Source organism: Brachyistius frenatus, unplaced genomic scaffold, assembly GCF_029030835.1.
Source record: "Brachyistius frenatus isolate BFR_SWC_R1_liver_20210118 unplaced genomic scaffold, ASM2903083v1 Contig_4, whole genome shotgun sequence".
In the NCBI taxonomy this organism is placed as follows: Eukaryota; Metazoa; Chordata; class Actinopteri; family Embiotocidae; genus Brachyistius; species Brachyistius frenatus.
In genome coordinates this window covers 1,387,183-1,407,971 of record NW_027210603.1, presented here as the reverse complement: position 1 = coordinate 1,407,971, position 20,789 = coordinate 1,387,183, and the positions used below count along the sequence as shown (strand labels likewise).

The 20,789-nt window shown below is 40.3% G+C and overlaps 3 protein-coding genes across 6 annotated transcripts in view; 1 reads left to right on the top strand and 2 right to left on the bottom strand.

Moving 5' to 3' along the window:
• LOC138626848 (low-density lipoprotein receptor-related protein 1-like) overlaps positions 1 to 6,458 on the top strand; it is a 102,371-nt gene extending 95,913 nt beyond the window's left edge. For 2 of the 4 annotated variants that reach the window (XM_069708818.1, XM_069708810.1), the window contains exons 82-91: positions 41 to 181; positions 359 to 532; positions 638 to 799; positions 1,039 to 1,222; positions 1,317 to 1,424; positions 1,514 to 1,587; positions 2,088 to 2,181; positions 2,313 to 2,351; positions 3,085 to 3,229; positions 4,486 to 6,458. In XM_069708818.1, the coding sequence (XP_069564919.1) occupies positions 41 to 181; positions 359 to 532; positions 638 to 799; positions 1,039 to 1,222; positions 1,317 to 1,424; positions 1,514 to 1,587; positions 2,088 to 2,181; positions 2,313 to 2,351; positions 3,085 to 3,229; positions 4,486 to 4,626 (1,262 nt within the window). In that variant the 3' untranslated portion in view covers positions 4,627 to 6,458. The remainder of the gene's footprint in view (positions 1 to 40; positions 182 to 358; positions 533 to 637; positions 800 to 1,038; positions 1,223 to 1,316; positions 1,425 to 1,513; positions 1,588 to 2,087; positions 2,182 to 2,312; positions 2,352 to 3,084; positions 3,230 to 4,485) is intronic. The other 2 variants (XM_069708834.1, XM_069708826.1) reach the window with 1 other exon arrangement.
• Positions 6,459 to 9,665: 3,207 nt separating this feature from the next.
• Positions 9,666 to 15,545, bottom strand: LOC138626844 (probable E3 ubiquitin-protein ligase DTX3). Its single transcript, XM_069708797.1, has 6 exons — positions 15,466 to 15,545; positions 15,096 to 15,214; positions 14,936 to 14,989; positions 10,522 to 11,706; positions 10,209 to 10,426; positions 9,666 to 10,115 (listed from the first exon to the last, which is right to left on the bottom strand). The coding sequence occupies exons 2-6, from the start codon at positions 15,195 to 15,197 to the stop codon at positions 10,046 to 10,048; spliced, it is 1,629 nt and encodes a 542-aa protein (XP_069564898.1). The 5' UTR covers positions 15,198 to 15,214; positions 15,466 to 15,545; the 3' UTR covers positions 9,666 to 10,045.
• Positions 15,546 to 16,074: 529 nt separating this feature from the next.
• LOC138626841 (E3 ubiquitin-protein ligase DTX3L-like) lies at positions 16,075 to 20,753 on the bottom strand. Its single transcript, XM_069708782.1, has 8 exons — positions 20,676 to 20,753; positions 20,251 to 20,369; positions 20,091 to 20,144; positions 18,491 to 18,698; positions 18,220 to 18,389; positions 16,931 to 18,127; positions 16,618 to 16,835; positions 16,075 to 16,524 (listed from the first exon to the last, which is right to left on the bottom strand). The coding sequence occupies exons 1-8, from the start codon at positions 20,743 to 20,745 to the stop codon at positions 16,455 to 16,457; spliced, it is 2,106 nt and encodes a 701-aa protein (XP_069564883.1). The 5' UTR covers positions 20,746 to 20,753; the 3' UTR covers positions 16,075 to 16,454.
• Positions 20,754 to 20,789: the final 36 nt, after the last annotated feature.

Genomic DNA, 20,789 nt, shown 5'->3' with positions numbered 1-20,789 from the left:
ACTTTTTTAAATCCTGCTTCCCTCCCCGTCTTTCTGTCAGTGACTAACCCCTGCGACAAGAAGAAGTGTGAATGGCTGTGTCTGCTGAGCCCCAGCGGGCCGGTCTGCACGTGTCCCAACGGACGCACGCTGGACAACGGCACATGTGTGGAGCTGCCGACTCCCACGTCCTCCCCCATCTGTGAGTGAGCAGATGGACAGAAGCTCACACACACACACACACACACACACACACACACACACACACACACACACACACACACACACACACACACACACACACACACACACACACACACACACACAGACACAGAGTCATTTAAATGACTGTGTGACGCGAGGTTTGTGTCACTTGCAGCTCCTCCCAGCGGTCCCTGCCTGGTCCAGTGTTTGAACGGCGGCAGCTGTTTCCTAAACGCCTACAAACAGCCCAAGTGTCGCTGCCAGCCGAATTATGGAGGCGATCGATGTGAGATTGATCAGTGCCGGGACTACTGTAAGAACGGAGGCACATGCACACCTTCCCGCACAGGTGAGACACGGGACATTTTAAAGACGGGTTAAAAAAAAGGCTTCGTCGGCCATCTTTAAAGTCTATAGTCGCCCAGTAATATGACACACAGCGTTCCTCCCACAGGCTCTCCCACCTGTCGATGCCCGACTGGCTTCACGGGGCCGAACTGTAACCTGCACACCTGTAAGGATTACTGCAGGAACGGAGGCAACTGCACCGTCAGCGTGGGAAACCAGCCGACCTGCCGCTGCCCGAACAACTTCCTCGGCAACCAGTGCCAGTATCGTGAGTGTCGCCACCGCCTGTCTGACAACTTCAAAACTGGTTCAATCCTTTTGCTGACCAATTAGGAGCCGCGGTCACAGTAGCCGGCATAGATTGTGATGTGGCTGATAAGGCGTGCACTTACAGTGTGTGTGTGTGTGTGTGTGTGTGTGTGTGTGTGTGTGTGTGTGTGTGTGTGTGTGTGTGTGTGTGTGTGTGTGTGTGTGTGTGTGTGTGTGTGTGTGTGTGTGTGTGAGCAGGAAGCTGTGAAAGCTACTGCCTGAACAAAGGTACGTGTCTGCAGAGTGAAAATGGCTCCAAACAGTGCCGCTGTCTGCCCCAGTTCATGGGCAGCCTGTGTGAGGTTGACAAGTGTCACTACTGTCGAGACGGCGAGTGCATTCCCAACAACGGCTTTACGACCACGGGGGAATTCTCCTGTCGGTGAGAGCGCACGTCGTTTACTCCCTTGTAACACGCGGTAGCAGCAGTTTCACCTCTGTCGTTGCAACTCACAATTTATTTTGTTGTCCGTTAGCTGCACAAACGGACAAATCCAGCCGAGCTGTTACTCGTGCGATACGAACGAGTACTGTGCAAACGGCCAGTGCTCCGTGAACCCCATCACTCGCCTTCCAGAGTGCAGGTGAGGAAGCAGACGGTGTTCATCCATATTTGTTCTCATTCATCCTGGATATCTCTCTCGTATTAATGCATAGTGTTTTCTCTCCTCAGGTGTTCACCTGGGTGGGCGGGGCATCGCTGTGAGGCTGTGGCCAACAGTAATGAACGCTCAAGTTCAGGAGGACGTAAGTCGACACCTCTGCAATGACATTAATAAACGGTCCGTCCAGGAAAATCGTGATCTTGCGATCGCATATAATGAACGCAAATTCAAGCAAACGCCGCAACATTTGCATGAGCTTGCAATTTCTTTAAATTCACATGATTTTTCCGCGAAAATTGTCGTCAACGGAAGCTGCGCTGAAAGTATGACAGCATAAAGTAAAGTAAACAAAACTTGATTTATCAACAAAGATCACTCCTCATTTACAGTCAGAAAGGCTCTGCTCCTGTTTTCATCACCAAATAAAACTCACCAAACCGGAAAAAGAGAAAAAAACGGAAGTCGAAAATCCAGGAGCGACTGAATAACAGGAGATCAGAGTTTCATATAATTACACTGACTTTTATAGTTCTTCATGCACCAGCCTTATGTTTATATATATATATATGTGTGTGTGTGTGTGTGTGTGTGTGTGTGTGTGTGTGTGTGTGTGTGTGTGTGTGTGTGTGTGTGTGTGTGCAGGCACGGCCTCCATAGTGATCCCGGTGCTGCTGCTGTTGCTGCTGGTTCTGCTGGCTGCCGGAGCTTTGTTCTGGTACAGAAGACGGATGAGAGGGTGAGTGTAACTTTCTAACATTTAAAACACGAGACCCTCTAGTTTGTTCCTTTTCTCTTGCATCCCTCTTTCCTTTCTGCGGTCTGCACTTGTACTCTCCTCCCTGTAATGGCGTCTCTTCTGCTCCTCAGGTCTAGCCGGCCCGGCAAAACCGGCTCCAGACGCTTGCGGTAACGGTTGCCAGGGTTACACTTTGCCCTCCATAACCGCTTTCACTTGTGCATTCTGACGCGCTCTCTTTCTCCCAACCATAAGTCCTGGTTGCTGTGCAGTGTTTGGTCCTGTGGTGAATGTCCAGCCATTTTTCTCTGGTGTTCATGGGAGCTGCAGGCCGTCGCGCTCCTGCAGCATCCCGTCCTGTTCAGTTTCCCCCTGCAGAGCTGCAACCAGGGCAGATCTATTGAAGAGATGCATTGAATAGATCTGTCTATGAACCGGTGCCGTAGATCCCCTCATACTGTTGTCCATCATATTGTGCCATATCGTACTGTGTTGTGGTCCGTACTGTGGTTTTGCCTCTCATTGTGAGAGATGGAGAATCCAACAGCATTCTTCCAAGCTCAGATTGGAAAATGCAACTTGAAAAATCCAGCATTTACTCCCACGTAGATACGGATGATGCAGATGTTTTAAGGCATGTTTTAGAGGATCGATGTGGGTTTATTGTGGTACACTCAGAGTCCTGTATCCAGGCCCACCGGGTCTGGATCTGCCCTGGGCTCCATGAATGCTGGGTTTGTGTTGGTGCCTGTGTTGTGGCTTTAGCCTGGAGGTGGTGAGAGTCGTGCAACGCCTCTTTCCTCCCTTCGTGATGTGGCTGTGTCCTTGCTTGTGCTGTTCAGGCTCCTCTAATCTTGAATAAGAGATGAAGGTATGACTGAGTCCCTTAATATTTTTGTTTAGGGCCAAGGGCTTCCAGCACCAAAGGATGACCAACGGGGCCATGAATGTTGAAATTGGAAACCCTGCTTACAAGATCTACGAGGGCGAGCCTGACGACGACGCCGGAGAGCTGCTAGACGCCGACTTCACGCTGGACCCAGACAAGGTAGAGAAAAACACCAAGCGCGTATCCAACAGTCCCTCCAGGATCTCGCCGTTTTTGGAGTTTCTTTACTGTTGCGATTCACTAGCTAGGACCCCGCCTCGGCCGGGGGCGAACCTTCATTGATTGGGGGAGATTAAGCCGGGGTGAGAGTTTCGCAGTTTGGGGGAAGGCTTAGTTGAGGATCCACTGCGGCTCCCGGGCCTTGCAGATCCCCGAGATCTCCATGTGGGACGGAAGGATAAAGGCTGTGAAACATGATAACCATAAGTGAAACGGTTTAACAAGAGGGAGGGAGGGCGGGATGCGGAAAACATGAACGGGCCGAGGTTTGGAGTGGGTGGATATTTATAGGAGTGTGGCCGGAAGTGGGGGAGTGGTTGAGGCGTGGTCCTGCTCCTGAAATTCAGCTAAAACTTTATCTCCAATCAAATATTTTAGATTTTGCGGTGGATTTTCCCCAAAATTGGTGATTTTTTTTTTTTAGTTTTTTGTGTAAAATTCAGACAGAAAAATGCAAAAAAAAATTTAAGCTCTATCTGATGAAGGAATAAATATGTAATCACTTCCTGTGATAATAATCATGCTGCATATCACAGAAATATTTTAGTTCTAATCTTTTTATTTATTTATTTATTGAACTTGGAGAACCATGATGCTCAAAGTTACAAATAAAATCATAAAAGTGACGTATCTTTCAGTCTGTGACTAATATAAAAACAACGACTACCTCAGCTGTCAGAATAAGAGCTTTACATGATGTTTAATTTATGTTCATTCAACACAGACTGTATGCACAAAGACAAAGTGCAGGCTCTTACAACTTGATGTGTGTATGAACCAATTATAGCATACGGTAATATGTAATCACTTCCTTTGATAATACGCATTTAATTATAAAAGTTTTAAGGTGAAGACCACATTTCCCGTAAACGCCGTCACTCACATTTTTTCCGCTTATTGCGGGTTTCCTCCAGTTCACAGAATTTTATTTGGTGATGAGAAAACAGGAGTAGAGCCTTTCTGATTTGTAAATGAGGAGTTATTTTTTGTTGATAAAGCGACTTTTGTTTACTTTATGCTCTCATACTTTCAGCACATCTGCTGACGACGTTTTTTGCGGGGGAAAAAATTGCAAGCTTGCCTTAATTCGTGTTAATTATTGCCATGGCAATAATTTCCTGGAAGGACTGACTTAAACACACCCGTACTGTGACCTCCTACAAATGATTTAATGGATGACTTTTATCTCCCTCCAGCCAACCAACTTCACCAACCCGGTATATGCCACTCTGTACATGGGAGCTCACAACAGTCGCAACTCTCTGGCCAGCACAGACGAGAAGAAGGAGTTGCTATCACGTGGAGACGAGGAGCCCCTTGTGGACCCGCTGGCATAGACTGTCCCTTGGCCTGGATCATGCTACTCCAAACACACCCCTCTTCTTGCCTTTTAAAGAAAAACTCAACTTCAAAAAATACAAAAAAAAAATCGATAAAAAGCGTGTGAGAAAATCGATAAAAAGTGTGAACACTGTATAAAATGTACAAAAATGAAGGACTACTTTTGTATGTGATTGCAGTATTATATTTTGTTCTTTTGAGATTCCTCTGGTCAAAAACGAATAACATTTTCTATGAGAGATTTTTAATTTACACTTTGTCCCTTACCCTTTACCTAAATAGCCACTACCTCTGTGCAAAAATGAAATGGAAACAAGAAAATCAGAAGAAAAGATGCTATCATTGGAGCAATTTTAATTTTTTTATTTTTGTATGAATTGTATAGAAAAGAAAAAAACATTGTTCCATTTCACCAGTGCCAACTGTTTGTTGTTTGTGTTGACTTTGAGCGGGAAAGGCTAAACTCGAAGTTTTTCTAAATCGGTACATATGTTGTCTTGCTGGGTTTCCCGGCGGGACTGTGCGAGACAGATTTTGTGATAGCACCGTTTGCGTATAGCACATGTAAAATGTCAATACCAGATGGCAACTACAGTATTTCCACATGATTTTTTTTTTCTCAGAGAACAATGCTCATGAAATGATTGTGTTGTCTTCCTTGCACAGAATATCACATTTTCCTGCGGGCTTTATATCGTGAGATGGACGGCAGACGTGTTTGTTTGTATCACGTCGTGTAACAGCTGGAGCTCGCGTGTCGCTGAGGTTGAGAGGACGAGAGGCATATTGGTGTGTGATTGTGGAGTTGGAGAAGGAGGAAGTTGGTTATGGGTTATACATTCCAGGCACAGTGGTGGATGGAGATTACAGGTTCGAGGCGATCGTTTTGAAGGCTGAGAGCCTTCAGTGACGGGCAGTTGGCCCCGCCCACAGCCGGTTCAATATGGGAGGGAAGTGGATACAAGACCTTGATGGGTAGTGTCATGTCTGCACTATTTAGCTGTTTGTCACAAGGGTCTTCCTCCAGAGGGGAAAGGGAGGCTGCGTGTTTGGTCAAATGTAAAGAAGGAAAAGATTCCGAAGGATCTTTTTGTTTGTCTTTTACTCCTCCAGTCCATTTTTTTGTTTTTGTTTTTGTTTTTGTAAAGACCAGATGACATCTGTCTGGCTTTGTGAGTAAAAAAAGTTTATCTTTCTGCCTTTAGAGGATCAAAGTCTGTACGTTCACAGTTTTGTAACGACTCAGTCTTAAGTGCATTATGTTCATTTTGGTCTTTAGCGTTTCTGTGTTCTTCTCCAGCTCTTTCTGACCTCCTGTTCTCCTCTGTGCCCTGCTGCTGCTAACGCTACCATTCTGGTCGCTCTGACACGTCCTTACGCTCAGCCTCTGTCCCGAAATGCTGCTTCTGTCAGAAATGTGTCAGCCATATCTAAATGCATGTGAAAAGTAACACAAGTCTTCAATGTAACTACAATAACAAGTTTTTATTTTTTTTATTTTGCTTACCTGTCAGCGAGTGTTATTTTATGCTGTTGTATATGTTTTGTCTTTAATTGAGAGAAGTACAATCATTTTACCTAAAGAACATTTTTGCAAAATCATACGAGCATTTTCAGAATTGCTTTTTGATTAGTCCTTGTTGGGTTTTTTTTTTTAATTTTTTTTTTTTTAAATGAAAGATGACACATAGCTTTTATAGTACACGATGCATGGAGGCTCAGACTTTCTTCTGGAAAGAGAATAATGTTTAATTTTTGCTGGAGTACTTTACAAACTAAATAACAGATATTGTTATAAATAAAATTTTAAAAATTGTACAGAAAACAAGCCACCGTGTTGTGTGTTTTGTTTTCAGCGTGGGTCTCCAACCAAGTAGCTCACCACCTTTTTCGGAGTGGATTGAACAATATGCAGAATACTGAGCTAGAAACAAACGGCTGCTCATGAATGAGCTAAATAACATAAATATAATATTTTCAGATGGAACGCAACAGAGGGGGCGGAGCTAAAAAGAGTTATCACTAATACTGCAGCTCAGCTACATGCTGCGACTTTTCAAATTAAAAGCTCTCCAGTTTTTTTTTTTTTTTTACCTTCAGTGATAAATCTGCACTTATTAATTCAGCTAGGATCACTTCTCCTCCTCAGTTCAATCAAAAATCTAAATACTGTTCTGTATTTCCAATTAGGATCAAATAATACTGCTTGTAAATTCATGATTTTGATATTTTTTCAATATTTGCCAAGTGAATGAGTTGCATTCTCATGAAAGAGTTGTATTTGCACAATATATACAACTTTCTGCACATTTCATGCTGCTACATTAAATTATATCTAGACGTCTCCATAAGTATTAACCAAGGATTTTAAACCAAATCAATGCTTCACAAAAGATCATTTTTACAATGAAAATGAATCTCATCCACCATGTAAGTAATTCGGTTCATGAAGCCTAATGTTGATACACACTCCTCTCTTGAGCATCGAGTTGAGATGATAGTCCATCTCAAGATTCAAAATAACCGAAGAGAAAACTTTATTTAGAACTCCACATAGATAAAGTCAAAAATATGACGATTAATGATTTGTAGAAATTATATTAATTTTTTACTTACAAGACTTATAAGGTTACTGTATTAATGTGTCAATGTACATGGGCTTAAATTGATTTTAAAACAGCCACTTAAGATATATATTTGTAAATAAATAGCTCATAAAGCAAACATTGATAAACTAATACATATTCAGCATTTATATACCATATATACATGTATAAATATATTTACATATATATTTAATATATATAAATGTTGAATATGTATTAGTTTATTAGAATAAACTACACAATGATATCTTTTAAAATTTTGGATCACACGCTATATCATTTTAAGACATCTTTGTTGACATATTCTAGGATAAAAAAAATTTATGACATTTTGGATGACGCACAATAGAATGAATTTTTATTTTTTTATATTTTGGAAAATATTCTAAAGTATAACAGTTTCTTCATATTTTGGACGACATACTATAATGACTTTTTTTTTCATATTTTGGTCAACATGCTACATAGTAGGACCTTTTTTTTTTTTACATTTTGGCATCCAAAACGTGAAAAAAAAGTCATACTATAGCATGTCGTCCAAAATGTTTTAGTCATAATATAGCATGTCGTCCAAAAAGTGATAAAAAAAAAAAGACTCATACTATAGCATGTCGTCCAAAATATGAAAAAATAGTCCTACTTTGGACGACATTAAAGAAGTATGACTTTTCTGTGCTATTTCTGACGACATGCTATAAGTATGAGTTCCGTTGAAGTTATGGAAGCCAACACAATAGTGCAGTTGTCAGTGTTGTCATCTCAGTCTAAAAATCCTGGGTTCGATTCCCGCCTGGGGCTTTCTATGTGGAATTTGCATGTTCCTGCAAAACTAATAACCTAAAAGTAAAGTTTGTCTTCCATAATATGGATAACTAACTTATGCATGTAGTCCATAATGTAAAACATTACATTCAAGCAAGAACATGCAATCTTCCACACTAAGGTCCAGACCCCCTATTGAACCCAGAAGTTTCTGATTGTGAGATGACAACGCTGGCTTGGAACTGCACCATTTTGCTGCCTTTACTGCATGCTTGTCTGACTTGTCTGACTTTTAAACGTGTTATGGAAGAGTGATCAACGGTGTAGCAGTTGGCATTGTTGCCTTTCAGTCAGAAGGTTCCAGGTTTGAGACTCGCCCTGGAAAGAATGACATCTTAGATGGAAAGCCACGTTGAGGGCAAGAATTGAACCTGGAACCTTCTGACTGGGAGGCACCAACACTGCACCACTGTATCGTCTTTCATAAAATGTTTAAAAGTCATATAAGTTATATAAATCAGACAAACATGCAATAAAGGCAGCACAACTTTGCAGTTGCTAGCGTTGTCATCTCACAATCAGGAAGTACTGGGTTCGATCAGGGGCTTGGAACTCTGTCTGTGGAGGATTGCATGTTCTTGCTTGGAGTGTGACTTTGTCACATTTACGACTACATACATGATGTATGTTTTACATTATGGACTACATGCATAAGTTAGTTATCCATATTATGGAAGACAAACTTTACTTTTAGGTTATTAGTTTTGCAGGAACATGCAAATTCCACATAGAAAGTCCCAGGCAGAGATCGAACCCCGGACCTTTAGACTATGAGACGACAAAGCTGAGAACTGCACTGTTGTGTTGCCTTCCATAACTTCAACGGAAGTCATACTTATAGCATGTCGTCAGAATATGACAAAAAAGTCATACTTCTTTAATGTCATCCAAAAAGTGATTAAAAAAAGTCATACTATAGCGTGTCGTCCAAAAAGTGAAAAAGTCATACTATACATGTGGAAATTATGAAAAAAAGGTCTGTTTTCCCTTTGACCCCACTGTAATTATGACAAAATTAACATATGTAAAATAGCATAAAATGATAAATCCAAAAGGTCAAAGGTCACCTCGGCTGTAACATCGTCACATATTACAACATTTTCTGTCAATTATTCAGCACCATAACTGAGTGACTACCATTGGCGGTCAATGAACATGATATGACATGAGGCACGTTAGTGCCAAGGTAACGCCTTCGAGAATTCTACAGAGGGAGTTATGTAAAATCCCGTAAAATAAATCGTGCAAAGTTTGCTCATAAACCGTGTGCACACAACGAAATTACATGCTGATGGCCCTTCAGGCTCAGATAGCAACTGATCGCCCTCTGGTGGATGAAGTGGCGCATAGCGTGTCAACGTTTTACCTAAAAAACTTTTTTGCTAAATCACAGGAGCATTTCTTTCCAAACTAAATAACAGAATGTATTATCAGACTTTCTTCTGGAAAGAGAATAATGTTATATTTTTGCTGGAGTACTTTACCAACTAAATAACAGATTATGTTGTGAATACATTTTTACAAATTGTACAGAAAACAAGTCGCTGTGTTGTGTTTTGTTTACAACTTGTCCTGATAAAGGAAGGAAATACTGTGATGAGTCAGCGTGGGTTCATTTCATCCTTTTATTAGGCAAACAGGAAATCTAATCATCTGTGCTGTGACATTTACAATGGTGATTACATTCATATGCAAATTTTCATTTTCTACCAGTACATGTTTAAAACCTTTAACAATCAAGAAAGACCAAAGGAAATCCTTCATTAATTAATGCTTAACATGTGAAGAAAATACTTGTTGCAAACAATAAAGTCTTAAGCTGGAAATGTTTCCCAGGGCACCTCAAAGCAACCTTTACTGATCATATGAGACATTAGAAGAGAAGAGAAAGCAAAACATGTGAATTCCAGTAATCGCTTGCTTCAAAGAAACATTTAACAGAAGGATTTTAATTTCTTAATTTCGTAAAATTAGATTGCAATTCGTCTCACTCGATGCCTTTAGCCTTCAGCTCCTCCTTGACTATGCTCAGGTAGTCAGGGTCAGGATATCCATAACTGTAGAGACAGAATATGTAAAACGTTTCCACAGATATCAACATTGAAAAATAATTTAAAGTAAATCAGATGAAAGAGATTGAGCTACTGTACCTCTGCGGTCCTCCTGTCACGCTTGTCTTGTGGTGAATATCATTCCAGGTCACCTGGTTCTCCATCGAAGTTGTTCTGGATGTCCCAACAGTGAAAATTAGTTTCTGGTCAAATGCTCTTTTCAACAGTTGCAGCACTTCTCTGCCCTCTCTGTTGTTTGGGAGATATGCTGTTCTGTCGATACCACCATAGAACTCTCCAGGTTTGGGATGTTTTTCCTGCAAAAGGAGAGTGAAAGGTAGATATTAATACATTCAAAATAAACAATGTGAAGGATTTTGTCAAATGAGCTTTTAGGCATTCAACTACCTACCGTTTGTTTTCCAGCTGGAATATGATAAGAGATCATTATGGTGCCACAGTCATAGTACCCTGGGAGATAGGTGTGTAGTATATCCCAGGTCATGTTTCCCTCTGGCTGGTCTCCCTCCATCTTACCAAAGACATGTTTGCAGACTGGACAGATGTGCCCTCTGACTTCCACAGCTGTTTGCAGGCATGACTCACAAAATTCATGTTTACAATGAGTCAGCTGTTTCTTATTGGTAAATGTATCCATACATATAGGACACGTTTCCTCTTCTTTGTCTCTGGCTGTTGCCCCCCCTCCCATGTTCAGCCCGGGTGCTGTTGGTTGATTCCACACAGCTCCATTGGAGGCCTCCTCCCACTGATGACCACCGGTCCAGGTGTTCTGTGAGCCACCGAGCCCGGTGGCACCACGGGTTTGGGTCAACTTCAAGGGTGACGTGGCAATCTTCTGGTACAAACGAAGAAGAGCTCTGACTGCATGGCTCACCATGGAGGGGTTTCCTACAGCTCCTTTGTAGAAAGCTTTGACATGAACTTTGCCTTGACTGGTACCTGATTCTTTAAAGTCCACATCAAACTCAGCTTTGATCTTTTCTACTTTCTCTTTAAAAGATGTGGTCATCAGCTTCCAGTAGTGCTTCTCAATGGTTAGTCCATCGACCAGATCGTCTTTGATGGTCATGCCAATCTTGGACGAGGTGTCTTCGGACGTCCCCTCACGCACTTGGACAGAAGCATTTGTGTTTGTATTCTGTGTTGGAGATACAGACTTTACTGCATCTACACTCAACCTTGGCCCGCATACAATCATCTCTTCAGATGAGACAGTTACCAAAAGCTTGTTTTGTTTTCTCTGGATGATTTTCAGTGCAGCACTCCACTGATCTGGATCTACGTTCTTGAAGGGAATAGCTTCTCCACTGAATTCTGACAAACACTTTTGGACAACGTTTGTGAACTCAGTGAAAGCTTTGTGCGGGGTTCCATCTTTCTGGTTTGCTTTGAACGTCACCTTCACGTCAGCGATCATATTAACTCCATTTTCTTTCTTTATACGTTCAACTTCCTGCTTGTAGACGTTGTCCACATACCAGAAATGAACCAGTTGGACAAGACCAGAGTTGATCTCTTCTGGTTCTACTGCTGTAGAAACTTTGCCACTCTGTTCATTAAGATGCACTTCTTCCTGGATAAAAATAGAGAAAAAATAAATGAATTCCAAAGCTTCATTTTGTATATTGTAATTATAGGTTTTAAGGATGTATTACACAATAGAACAAGTAGTTCTGACGCAGAAATGTGATTGGTGAACTGTATATTTGGAACATTCTCAAATCAGCATAACAGCACACCCTGCTCATCACTAGAAAATATCACTCCACCATCTCAATTTAACTGGAATTGAATTTCATATAATATGCAACATAATGTTGTTTTTAATTGTTAAATGCCTATTGAATGTGAAACATTTGGCAAAATCTGGTCTTTTTTTGGAAAACTTTGTCGCTCCGGGCACCCGGACCATAACACCAGGGATAGTCGCGCACTTAAAATGATACAGCCATATGACAAAGTTAAAAAACAAACAAAAAAAAACTTTTTTTAAAATTCTGTGGTGTATCAGGCTCTGAACACTTCAATGAGAGAGTGACGCAAGCATCATCTTTATCCTGCTGTGAAACATCTAGTTAGACACGCTAGCATATTACTGCGTAATCCTGAGATATGCAGCTGAAAACATCTGCTTTGAAAATATGTATTTACTATAATTACAATTTTTTTTAATATTGGCAAAACATAATAAAAAAAATGCTCTTATTAAAATAACTTTATTAGCTCCTTTGTCATAATTTCAGATTTACAGCTGTGGCAGTGGAACTGATGACAAACTGCAGTAAATTAACATCAATTGTTTTAAAATGGAGGTTTGTTACCTGGTCACTACAAATTTCACTAATGAATCCAGTAACAGAACATTAATTCAATTCAATTCAACTTTATTTATATAGCGCTAAGTCACAACACAGGTTATTTCATGGCACTTAACACATTAAAGTCCTTACAGCAAGACGTTACAATGTTATACAGAGAAACCCAACAATTCAACAATTCCCACGTAAGCTAGGAGGGAAAAAACTCCTCTTTTAAGAGAGAAAAACCTCCAACAGAGGGAAGAAAAACTCCCTTTAACAGGAAGAAACCTCCAACAGAACCAGGATCAGAGGTGGGCGGCCACCGGTTGGGGTGAGAGGAGAGCAGAGAGAGAAAAGGACAGCATAGAGATAGAAGAGAAGAACTGTTGGTGGAGACGACAAGCGCAGAGCAGAGACATGCAGCTCAATGACGGGACATCTGGAAAAGAAAGAAGAGAAACTACACGAGTGAAGGAACTGAATGGAGACAACAGACAATAAGAAGAAACTATGGGAGAGAAAAAGATGGTGAGGTATGAGTCAGTTAAAGAGTAGGAGGAAAGAAAAGAAGGTCAGCATGTAACGAGGTCCTCCAGCAGCCTCGGCCTATAACAGCATAACTAAGGGTTGGTTCAGGTCTACCTGAGCTAGCCCTAACTATAGGCTTTATCAAGAAGGAACGTTTTGAGTCTAATCTTAAAGCTAGAGAGGGTTTCTGCCTCTCGAACACAAACTGGGAGCTGGTTCCACAGGGGAGGAGCCTGAAAACTGAAGCTCCGCCTCCCATTCTACTTCTGTAAACTCTAGGAACCACAAGTAGACCAGCGTACTGAGAGCGAAGTGCTCTGCTGGGATTATATGGTTCTATAAGATCTCTAAGATATGATGGAGCCTGGTCATGTAGAGATTTGTAAGTCATCAAGAGAATTTTAAATTCTATTCTTGATTTCACAGGAAGTCAGTGAAGAGAAGATAAAACTGGAGAAATATGATCTCTCTTGTTAAATCCCGTCAGTACTCTTGCTGCAGCATTTTGGATCAGCTGCAAAGTTTTTAGGTTAGGTTAGGTTAGGTAGTTACTTTATTAATCCCAGAGGGGAAATTTTTAATGAGTAATTTGGACATCCTAACAACAAGGAATTACAATAATCTAGCCTAGAAGTAACAAATGCATGAATGAGTTTGTCTGCGTCACGCTGAGGAAGGATTTTCCTGATTTTATTAATATTACGTAGATGAAAGAAGGCAGTTCTGGAGATTTGCTTTATATGGTGTCTAAAGGACAAATCCTCATCAAATATGACTCCAAGGTTCCTCACAGTTTTGCTGGAGGCCAAGACAACAACATCTAGAGTAACTAAGTGATTACAGAAAAAGTTTCTGAGGTGTTTAGGACCAAATACAATAACTTCCGTTTTGTCTGAATTTAGAAGCAGGAAGTTTTTGGTCATCCAGGCCTTTATGTCTTTTAGACATTCTTCAAGTTTTACGAACTGATTAGTTTCATCTGGTTTTATAGAAAGATATAGCTGAGTGTCATCTGCATAACAATGGAAATTGATGCAGTGCTTCCTGATGACATCTCCTAATGGAAGCATGTACAAAGTAAAAAGTATTGGGCCTAACACTGAGCCTTGTGGAACTCCATAACTAACTCTTGTTTGTCTGGAAGACTCATTGTTGACATGGACAAACTGGAATCTATCTGATAAGTAGGATTTGAACCAGTCTAATCCAGTTCCTTTGATCCTCATAACGTCTTCTAATCTCTGTAATAAGATCGTATGATCAATCGTATCAAAAGCAGCACTGAGGTCCAGAAGAACAAGTACAGAGACGAGTCCATTATCTGAGGCTAATAAAAGGTCGTTAGTAACTTTCACCAGAGCTGTTTCTGTGCTATGATGAACTCTAAAGCCTGACTGAAAATCTTCAAACAGATCATTCCTTTGTAAATAATCACAAAGTTGATTTGCAACAACTTTTTCAAGGATTTTAGAAATAAACGTCAAGTTGGAAATTGGTCTGTAGTTTCCTAAAACAGCTGATCAAGAGTCGGCTTTTTAAGTAAAGGTTTAATTACAGCCACTTTAAAAGCCTGCAGTACATAGCCGGTTACAATAGATAGGTTGATCTGATCTAATATGGAAGTATTAATTAAAGGGAAGACTTCCTTCAAAAGTTTAGTTGGGATGAGATCTAACAGACAGCTGGAGGATCCAGATGAAGAAATAATTCTAGTTAACTCAGATATTACACACTTTTTATAATATAATATAATATAATATAATATAATATAATATAATATAATATAATATAATATAATATATGTCATATTTCCTCAGTCCCCAGAGAACAGAAACTCTAATCACAGCTGATCTTTACTTTCACTTTTAAATACTATTTATAGAAAACATGCAGGCCTGCTGAAACTCATCCAGGATTTCCATCCGGTTGAAAATAGAATATTTCATTGAACACAAACACACTAATAATATTTACCTCGTCCGACATCTCAGGAGTTGTTGATTTTGGCGTGATGTCAGTCGCAGGACCCTGTAACGGCAAAATATGTGAATACAAAATACTTCGAAACAGTTTTTAAAAGTGCTCTTCCGACTGAAGACAGCCACTGTGAATATCTACAGTTTAATATTAATACCTGAGCTCCATTAGGAAAGCTCTTTGCTGCTGATCCGGGGTTCGGCCATGATGGATCAACCTCCATGGCCATGCATTCGTCTGGGTCGACTCTGTGTGACATTTCGACAGTCTTCTTCCCTAAAAACACCACATTTATGACATGCACGATGGCAGCAGTGTTCGCGGTGGTCAAACCACCAAAAATAGTGACAGATTCTCGCAGCTCGACTCTACTTTCAGTTACGGCAGATTGATGCGCAGCTTTACACGATAAAACACCTTTTGCTTTTCTTGTGTCTTATATTTCTAACTAGGCCTTTTTAAACAACGTGACGTCACAAGTTTTGTTACTATCTGAACATAAATACACTGCATCAATATGACCTTACCTGTTCTGAACACGTCTTCCTTAGAAATGAAAGTGAAAGCACTGCGGCTCTGAACGGGTTTCTTGTCAGAGGTGTGTTCATACAGCTAACATGGCCGTGGAAACTAAACTCCTCCTTCAGTCTCAGAAAAGAACAAGTGCTGTGGATCATGAGGCTGAAAATAAAAGTGAGCTAAATGAGGTTCAGCTATCCTGAACATGTTGCTTTGGTATCAAAGACCAAATTTGCCAACATTATTTTCTTTATTTTTGTATGAATTGTATACAAAATAAAAAAAAACATTGTTCCATTTCACCAATGCCAACTGTTTTTTTTCCCTTTGTGCTGACTGAGCAGGAAAGGACAAACGAAAAGCTCAAAACTTCCTTGTAATTCATCTGAGAATTGTTTTTTGATTAGTCCTTGTTTTTATAGTACGTGATGCATCGAGGCTCAGACTTTCTTCTGGAAAGAGAATAATGTTATATTTTTGCTGGAGTACTTTACCAACTAAATAACAGATTATGTTGTGAATACATTTTTACAAATTGTACAGAAAACAAGTCGCTGTGTTGTGTTTTGTTTACAACTTGTCCTGATAAAGGAAGGAAATACTGTGATGAGTCAGCGTGGGTTCATTTCATCCTTTTATTAGGCAAACAGGAAATCTAATCATCTGTGCTGTGACATTTACAATGGTGATTACATTCATATGCAAATTTTCATTTTCTACCAGTACATGTTTAAAACCTTTAACAATCAAGAAAGACCAAAGGAAATCCTTCATTAATTAATGCTTAACATGTGAAGAAAATACTTGTTGCAAACAATAAAGTCTTAAGCTGGAAATGTTTCCCAGGGCACCTCAAAGCAACCTTTACTGATCATATGAGACATTAGAAGAGAAGAGAAAGCAAAACATGTGAATTCCAGTAATCGCTTGCTTCAAAGAAACATTTAACAGAAGGATTTTAATTTCTTAATTTCGTAAAATTAGATTGCAATTCGTCTCACTCGATGCCTTTAGCCTTCAGCTCCTCCTTGACTCTGCTCAGGTAGTCAGGGTCAGGATATCCATAACTGTAGAGACAGAATATGTAAAACGTTTCCACAGATATCAACATTGAAAAATAATTTAAAGTAAATCAGATGAAAGAGATTGAGCTACTGTACCTCTGCGGTCCTCCTGTCACGCTTGTCTTGTGGTGAATATCATTCCAGGTCACCTGGTTCTCCATCGAAGTTGTTCTGGATGTCCCAACAGTGAAAATTAGTTTCTGGTCAAATGCTCTTTTCAACAGTTGCAGCACTTCTCTGCCCTCTCTGTTGTTTGGGAGATATGCCGTTCTGTCGATACCACCATAGAACTCTCCAGGTTTGGGATGTTTTTCCTGCAAAAGGAGAGTGAAAGGTAGATATTAATACATTCAAAATAAACAATGTGAAGGATTTTGTCAAATGAGCTTTTAGGCATTCAACTACCTACCGTTTGTTTTCCAGCTGGAATATGATAAGAGATCATTATGGTGCCACAGTCATAGTACCCTGGGAGATGGGAGTGTAGTATATCCCAGGTCATGTTTCCCTCTGGCTGGTCTCCCTCCATCTTACCAAAGACATGTTTGCAGACTGGACAGATGTGCCCTCTGACTTCCACAGCTGTTTGCAGGCATGACTCACAAAATTCATGTTTACAATGAGTCAGCTGTTTCTTATTGGTAAATGTATCCATACATATAGGACACGTTTCCTCTTCTTTGTCTCTGGCTGTTGCCCCCCCTCCCATGTTCAGCCCGGGTGCTGTTGGTTGATTCCACACAGCTCCATTGGAGGCCTCCTCCCACTGATGACCACCGGTCCAGGTGTTCTGTGAGCCACCGAGCCCGGTGGCACCACGGGTTTGGGTCAACTTCAAGGGTGACGTGGCAATCTTCTGGTACAAACGAAGAAGAGCTCTGACTGCATGGCTCACCATGGAGGGGTTTCCTACAGCTCCTTTGTAGAAAGCTTTGACATGAACTTTGCCTTGACTGGTACCTGATTCTTTAAAGTCCACATCAAACTCAGCTTTGATCTTTTCTACTTTCTCTTTAAAAGATGTGGTCATCAGCTTCCAGTAGTGCTTCTCAATGGTTAGTCCATCGACCAGATCGTCTTTGATGGTCATGCCAATCTTGGACGAGGTGTCTTCGGACGTCCCCTCACGCACTTGGACAGAAGCATTTGTGTTTGTATTCTGTGTTGGAGATACAGACTTTACTCCATCTACACTCAATCTTGGCCCGCATACAATCATCTCTTCAGATGAGACAGTTACCAAAAGCTTGTTTTGTTTTCTCTGGATGATTTTCAGTGCAGCACTCCACTGATCTGGATCTACGTTCTTGAAGGGAATAGCTTCTCCACTGAATTCTGACAAACACTTTTGGACAACGTTTGTGAACTCAGTGAAAGCTTTGTGCGGGGTTCCATCTTTCTGGTCTGCTTCGAACGTCACCTTCACGTCAGCGATCATGTTAGCTCCATTTTCTTTCTTTATACGTTCAACTTCCTGCTTGTAGACGTTGTCCACATACCAGAAATGAACCAGTTGGACAAGACCAGAGTTGATCTCTTCTGGTTCTACTGCTGTAGAAGCTTTGCCATTCTGTTCCTCCTCTTGTGACACTTGTGGCTCTGTTGCCTGGATAACAATTACAGATATTAATTTAATTAAAAAACATAATTTCTTATGTTGTAATTGTACGTTTCAAGGATGTATTACACAGTACATACATCTTGTGTCTCTGGCACTGAAGGGGGGGGGGTCGGTGGAGCATTTTCTTGTATTTGTGCATCCTGGTCTGGTGTTGTCAAACTAATAGATATTATGGTGACACCGTAATTGCTTTTTTTAACATAGAGTGTTTGTCCAATCAGTTTCGAAAGCTCTTTGACATGCAGGCCTTAAAAAAAGAAAACAAACAAACATGTAAATCAGTATTCATACAGAGTACTGCTAAAATGAATTGTATTTGAGTTATATATAAGTATAGTCATACTGCACCTGTGCCACCTTTGATCATTATTTTAGCACTGCTGTCTCCAAAGACCTTTTCAACCTTGCAGTTTGTCCTGCTCTTGTTGCTGTTGAACCAAGTCTGAAGACATTGCTCTAGTTTTGTTTCCAATTTCGGTGGTGGACCAGACTTTCCCCACTTCAATGACAGAGTAAGCCAAGCTTCATCTTTATCCTGCTGTGAACTCTGGGAGGCCTGAAAACACACAGTAAGACAATGCAGCCTATTACTGAGTTGTGCAGCTGAAAACATCTGCTTTGAAAATATTTATAGCCCCGTTTACAAAAAAGTTGGGACGCTGTGTAAAATGTTGAATAAAAACAGAATGGGATGATTTTCAAATCATGTAAACCCATATTTAATTGAATATGGACCAAAGACAACAAAAACTAAGATATTTTATTGTTTTCTTGGAAAATGAAAATGGCAGCAACACATTTAAAAAAAGTTGGGACAGGGGCATGTTTACCACTGTGTTGCATCACCGCTTCTTTGAACAAAACTCTAAACTTTTGGGAACTGAGGAGATCAAGAAGTGAAATGTCCCATTCTTGCCTGATATGGATTTTAGCTACTCAACAGTTCAGGGTCTTCTTAGTTGTATTTTTCAATTCATGATGCTCAGAATTTGGTTTCTTCTTTGCGTGGTAACGTTTTAACCAGCATTAGTGGATGCATCAATGAACTGTGTTCAACGACAATGTTTTTTAGAAGGGTTTCTGAGCCCCTGCAGTGATTTCCACCACAAATTTGTGTCTGTTTTTAATGCAGTGCTGCCTGAGGGCCCGAAGATCACCACCATCCAATATTGGTTTTCAGCCTCGTCCCTTGTGTTCAGAGATTTTTCCAGAGTCTCTGAATCTTTAATGACACGTAGAAAATGAAATCCACAAATTATTTACAATCTTACATTGAGGAACATTTTTCTTAAATTGTTGCAGTATTTCCCTGCAGTCTTTCACAGAGTGGTGAACTTCTGCCTATCTTAACTGCTTCTCTGAAATGCTCTTTTTACACTCAATCATGTTACTGACCTGTTGCCAGGTAACCTAATTAGTTTACACAATTTTTCCAGTCTTTTGTTGCACCTGTCCCAACTTTTTTGAGACGTGTTGCTGCCATCAAATTCAAAATGAGCATATATTTTTGATAAAACAATAAAATTCTGTTTCAACGTTTGATATGTTGTCTTTGGTCTAGTTTCAATTCAATATGGATTTATGGAATTTACAAATTGTTGCATTTCGTTTTTATTTACATAACAAGCATCAATTGTTTTAAAATAGATGGTTGTTACCTGGTGACTTTGCAACGTCACAGCAAGTTTCACTAATGACATGCAGTAACAGAACATTACACACTTTTTATAATATAATATAATATAATATAATATAATATAATATAATATAATATATGTCATATTTCCTCAGTCCCCAGAGAACAGAAACTCTAATCACAGCTGATCTTTACTTTCACTTTTAAATACTATTTATAGAAAACATGCAGGCCTGCTGAAACTCATCCAGGATTTCCATCCGGTTGAAAATAGAATATTTCATTGAACACAAACACACTAATAATATTTACCTCGTCCGACATCTCAGGAGTTGTTGATTTTGGCGTGATGTCAGTCGCAGGACCCTGTAACGGCAAAATATGTGAATACAAAATACTTCGAAACAGTTTTTAAAAGTGCTCTTCCGACTGAAGACAGCCACTGTGAATATCTACAGTTTAATATTAATACCTGAGCTCCATTAGGAAAGCTCTTTGCTGCTGATCCGGGGTTCGGCGATGGTGGATCAACCTCCATGTTCGTTTCTTCTTCTGGGTCGACTCTATGTGACATTTCGACAGTCTTCTTCCCTAAAAACACCACATTTATGACATGCACGATGGCAGCAGTGTTCGCGGTGGTCAAACCACCACCAATTCTTTACATTCATGTACTGCACCCACAAGTGCGCAATACCGACGGAGATTCTCGCAGCTCGACTCTACTTTCGGTTACGGCAGCTTGATGCAAAGTTTTACACGATAAAACACCTTTTGCTTTTCTTGTATTTTATATTTTTAAATACGCTTTCAAAATAACGTTATGTCGAAAGCTTTGTTACGATCTGAACTTTAATACACCACGTCAATATGACCTTTCAGGCGCAGAGGACTTACCTTGGCTGCTTTGAACACTTCTATTTCCTTGTAAATGAAAGTGAAAGCACTTCAGCTTAAAAGGTTTCATATCAGAGGTGTGTTCATACAGTTAAGATGGCCGTGGAAACTAAA